This window comes from Heterodontus francisci, chromosome 21 (genome assembly GCF_036365525.1).
Source record: "Heterodontus francisci isolate sHetFra1 chromosome 21, sHetFra1.hap1, whole genome shotgun sequence".
Classification (NCBI taxonomy): Eukaryota; Metazoa; Chordata; class Chondrichthyes; order Heterodontiformes; family Heterodontidae; genus Heterodontus; species Heterodontus francisci.
In genome coordinates, this window is record NC_090391.1 from 5,289,788 (window position 1) to 5,295,253 (window position 5,466).

A 5,466-nucleotide genomic window follows, 5' to 3' on the forward strand; every position below is an offset into this window, starting at 1 on the left:
CAGTGTGCATCATTATTGAACAGTTGACGTTTACCAGATGTGGTCCAGTGCGCAATATAATTAAATGGTTCACATTTACCAGATGTGGTCCAGTGTTTATTAGTACTATTGCGTCACATGTACCAGATGTGGTCCAGTGTTTATTATTACTATTGCTTCACATTTACCAGATGTGGTCCAGTGTTTATTATTACTATTACTTCTCGTTTACCATATGTGGTCCAGTGTTTGTTATTACTATTGCTTCACATTTACCAGATGTGGGTCCAGAGTACCTTATTATTCAATGTTTCACATTTACCAGATGTGGTCCCGTGTCCATGATTATTAACTGCTTCATTTTTATGAGATGCGATCCAGTGTGCATTAACATTGAACACTCCACATTTACCAGCTGTGGTGCAGCGCGCATTATTAGTTGACACTCCCCATTTAGTCGATGTGGTCTAAGTGTCTGTTATTATTAATGGTTCACACTTAACAGATACAATCTGCATGATCACTAAGGCCTTCAGAATTATCTGATGTGGGCCAGTGTGCATTATATTTGAACATTTTACATTTACAAGATGGCGTTCAATGGGCATTATTGTTACATGCTTTGCAGTGACCAGATGTTTTCCCAGTTTTTCACCCTCTGTTCCGAGTTATCAATATTGGCTCTGTTGTAATTCAGATACTAATGTTTATTCGTTCTATTGGATATGCACTGCAGGCAGCATACCCAATGCAAATGCATTCTGCTGGCTAGGTGGTTTATTGGCCAGTTCCCTCTCTCAAGAGAGTCAGCCTGTTTCCTGCCATCACCTGACAGCCTGGTGTTATGGGACAGAAGAAGGGTATGGATTGTAATCTACACAGCTTGATGCATCTTTCTGCCAATTGCTTGCTATTTATATAGTCTCCCATTCAGTGTAATCAAGTATTTCATTCCATTCTTCAGCTCTTCTCTGAATTTTCTCTGCGTCAACCCATAGATACACGTGTTAGTGCAAGAACTGAGAAGCTGAAGCATGTATCCCGTTTGCTGGTTGATGTATATTGGGTTACTGTAGTATCTGTCTGTATAATTGTAGTTTTTCACCCGCCACCTTAGGGAATGCACAACATATGTCATCCAGAGAAGAATAAAATTACCAGATATAGTAAAGAGCAAGATCATTGACCTCTTCCGGTTCTCACTCTCTGGATCATTTTGGTTATTGATGCTGCTGAGGAGAGCCCTGCGGACTATATTGGACTTTATAATATGTTTGACAGTGAGAGCATTTAACAGAAGGATCAAAAGGATCGGCACTAAAGGTGTTAAAATACTGTCAAACCACTCGTACGCCGCCCATAAGGGCGAAGTGCAATAGGCAGAGGTTTCAATGCAGAAGTATGCAATGTTGTTAATTAGAAGTTGGGGTTCATACATGAAATAAAAGGGGATGCTTCTCAGGCAGCCGAGCACACACACAGTCGCTAAAACCTTGTTCGCCGTTCTCTGGGTACAATGCCTTTGTTTGAGATTCGGACAACAAATGGCTACAAAGCGATCAAAGGTGAAAGCAACCGTGAACCAGACGGAGCAGTCCAGTGCTGCAATTTTCGTGACAAGTTTCATGGCACATATGGGAGTGATGAACAAGACATTTATTGGGAAGTAAATATTGTTAATCCGCTTCAATATGACTTCAATGATCACGACCATTAGATCCGCCACTGCCATGGCCACCAAGTAATGAGTGACACATTTGGAGAGACCGCACTTTCCACGGGACAGGATCACAATCGCTAGCAAGTTCACTGCAAGAGAGAGGAAAGATAATTATCATTAGACCATCCCAAGGTGAGTCGCAGTCCCCGACCCTTGGCACTAATTCCTGGTTTGATGTTGCCTTTGTTAATTGTAACTAGTTCTGTACACAAAACTGCTCTGGAGTTACACTGAGGCAAACTAAAATGAAGAAGTTACCGTAAGTGAACTGAATTGTATGAAAACTGAGTTAAATAAAAGATTGAGGGAATATGTAAGACTGTGGAAAATACTGATAAAGCAACAACAAAGTGAGTTGCTTCGGAAAGAGATTACATGAAGGAGGAACAGAGCAAGACAAGTTTAATATGAGAATCCAGATGGAGAGTACTGCTGTCACTGGGTCTCATTCTTACCCTTCCAATTGCCGCCAAATAATTACCTGCAAAGTCTACTCATTCTGCTCCAGCACCGTTACCTCTGGTGTCCCTCAATTATCTATCCTTTACCCGCTCACAAATCTCATTGACATGCTGCATCATTTTCCAAATTTCCTTGACAACACCAAGCTTTACATCACTAGCACATCTGTCAACTCCTGCACCGCCTTAAATTATCACACTGCTTGTCTGATATCCATGATGAACAGCATTTCCTCCAATTAAATATTAGTAAGAGTGAAACAATTGCCTTCTCCCCCATCACATCTCCGTTCCCTAGCCATCAGTTCCAAACCACTCCCTGACAATTGTCTGACATTGAACAAGACTGTTCACAACGTCAATGTTATAACTGATGAGGAGTAACCACATATCTGCACCATCACTATTTAAACTTCTCTCCATTGCCCAACTCGGCTGTTGCTGCTGAATCTTTCCTCAGTCTTTCCCTCAACTCATCTGCTGCTGCTGAAACCCTCATCCATTCCATCGTTACCGCCAGACTTGACTATTCCAATACACGCCTGACTGGCCTCCCACATTCATTCTTCTGTCAACTTGAAGTCATTCAAAACTCTGCTGCTGATGGCTTTACTCGCACTAAGTCCCGCTTCCCTATCACCCTTGTGCTCACTGACCTATCATGGTTGCCTGCCAAACAACGCCTCTATTGTAAAATTCTCAGCCTTGTTTTAAATTCCCTCGATTGCCTCGCCCCTCCTTAACTCTTTAGCTTCCACCAGCTCGAAAATCTTTCCAGATCTCTGGTCTCCTCCAATCCTGGCCGCTTGTTCATCGTTGATAATAATTGCTCCACAATTCGCGACCGTGCATTCACTGCCTGGGTTCTGATATCTGAAATTCCCTTCGAAATCTATTCACCTCTCTAACTCGCTTTGCTCCTTTATGATATTTCTTAAAGAATGCCATTATTTCCTTCCGTGGCTCGGAGTCACATTTGTTTTCTTTCTAATGCTCCTGTGAAGGTCCGAGGAAAGTTTTATTCCTTCAAAGGCGCTATAGTAACAAAACGTGCTGCTGCTGCCTGGACATTGATGTGGACCAAAGATAAACAAGATGTAAAATGGAATGTGGAGCGAAGGTAAGAGACTGCAATACGATTAATAATGAATTCAAAGGGGGGAACAAAACGGAAAACGAAGCAACGAAATCACACTTACCAGCCCGACTCTCCTATCCTCTTTACTCTTTAATTTATCCACCTTACCAATCTAATCTTTCACGGTCAACCAATACTGATAACCACCCTGTACTTTCAGGCAACTCTGAAATGGAGAGAAAGACAGTGGAGGGAGAATCAGGACAAAATATATCCCTCGGAGATCTAGGGAATTTATGGTGTGTCTGGTGGGTTGCAGAGAGATTAATCTTGAATGGAGCTAGAGAATCAAATAACGGGAAAACCAGCCAAAGGGAAAGGTTCAATCAAGTGACAGTTTTACAAAATCCCAGTTCATATACATGTCTTTATCCATTTCTTCCACCAGCTAAATGCATTTCCCATAATCCGTTGTGTTGCTTCTCTCTCTCTCTCTATCTGTCTCTCTCTGTCTCTCTCTCTCTATTCCAGCTTCAATTGATGCTGCCCTTTTTCCGCCAGGTCTGTTGGAAGTTGAGATTTCAAATACAACGACGGGGATTATCCCTACCATTTATTTCCCAAGCACTGGGGAAATCTTGAATTGGCGTGTATTAAACCTACATTGTCCATAACCTATGAATTCCATTGATGTGATTTTCGGCATGCTTCATTTAGATTTCAATTTTCATGTGCAGTATTTACATTTAACAAAAACCTATCTGTTTCAGTATGACCAAATAATCACATGCAAAGCCTTGCCCTGTGGTATTTCTCCTACATTTAGCGATCAATGGAGACGCCATTTGTTCTGCATCCAAACATAGTTTTAAAAGACTATTAGTTATCCTAGATAACTGTCACATTTCTCTGCCATCTCATCAAGTTTAAATAGTCAAGTTACTGGTTGGAAGCCAAACAATAACTGTGCATAGAACGCTACTTAATAACTAATTGATTTCCTACAGAGGTGACTTTTGAACAGCACCCTCACCAGCAGAGAGCCTCCGAGGCAATCACTGGCCCTGATAACTTCTCTCAGATCTCAGGCAGAGTGAAAGTTACTGGTAAAAGGTTAACGGCCTGAAATTTTACCTCTGTTTCCCTAGCTGCATAAGCTGCCAGACGTGGTGAGTATTGCCATTCTTTCTGGCTTTATTTCATCATTGATGTTGAGCATGTAGTCTAATTCAACAATAGAAAATACATTTTTTCAATTAATGAATGATCAGGACCCTTTTCAATACCAGCAGTACAGAGCTACCTTTCTCTGGAACCCTGATTCTTGTGAAGTGCTCAGAGACAACGGTCTGGACTAAACTGGTTAATCTTCAGGTGAAAATGCTTTGCTTCTCTTTCGGTATTAACTTGATATTTCTGGCAATACAAAAATATAAAAGTTGAAACGTCAACGGAAACAAAGGTGCAATTTCTCACGGGATGGCTGATGGCAGCTGTTGCCAGCGTCTATGGGAAATATGGATTTTAGAATTAGAATTAGAACATTACAGCGCAGTACATGCCCTTCGGCCCTCGATGTTGCACCGACCTGTGAATCCATCTGACCAACACTATTCCATTTTCATCCATATGTCTATCCAATGACCATTTAAATGCCCTTAAAGTTGGCGAATCTACTACTGCTGCAGGCAGGGCGTTCCACGCCCTTACTACTCTCTGAGTAAAGAAACTACCTCTCACATCTGTCCTATATCTATCACCCCTCAACTTGAAGCTATGTCCCCTCGTGTTTGCCATCACCATCCAAGGAAAAAGACGCTCACTATCCACCCTATCTAACCCTCTGATTATCTTATATGTCTCTATTAAGTCACCTCTCCTCCTCCTTCTCTCCAACGAAAACAACCTCAAGTCCCTCAGCCTTTCCTCGTAAGACCTCCCCTCCATACCAGGCAACATCCTAGTCAATCTCCTCTGCACCCTTTCCGTAGCTTCCACATCCTTCCTATAATGCGGTGACCAGAACTGCACGCAATACTCCAGGTGCGGTCTCACCAGAGTTTTGTACAGCTGCAGCATGACCTCGTGGCTCCGAAACTCGACCCCCCTACTAATAAAAGCTAACACACCATATGCCTTCTTAACACCCCTATTAACCTGGTTAGCAACCTTCAGGGATTTATGCACCTGGACACCAAGATCTCTCTGTTCATCTACACTACCAAGAA

The 5,466-nt window shown here is 42.2% G+C and overlaps 1 protein-coding gene across 1 annotated transcript; it reads right to left on the reverse strand.

Moving 5' to 3' along the window:
• Positions 1 to 889: 889 nt before the first annotated feature.
• Positions 890 to 2,974, reverse strand: LOC137381040 (probable G-protein coupled receptor 139). The gene is made up of 2 exons (XM_068053432.1): positions 2,905 to 2,974; positions 890 to 1,788 (listed from the first exon to the last, which is right to left on the reverse strand). The coding sequence occupies exons 1-2, from the start codon at positions 2,972 to 2,974 to the stop codon at positions 890 to 892; spliced, it is 969 nt and encodes a 322-aa protein (XP_067909533.1).
• Between the last annotated feature and the right edge of the window lie 2,492 nt (positions 2,975 to 5,466).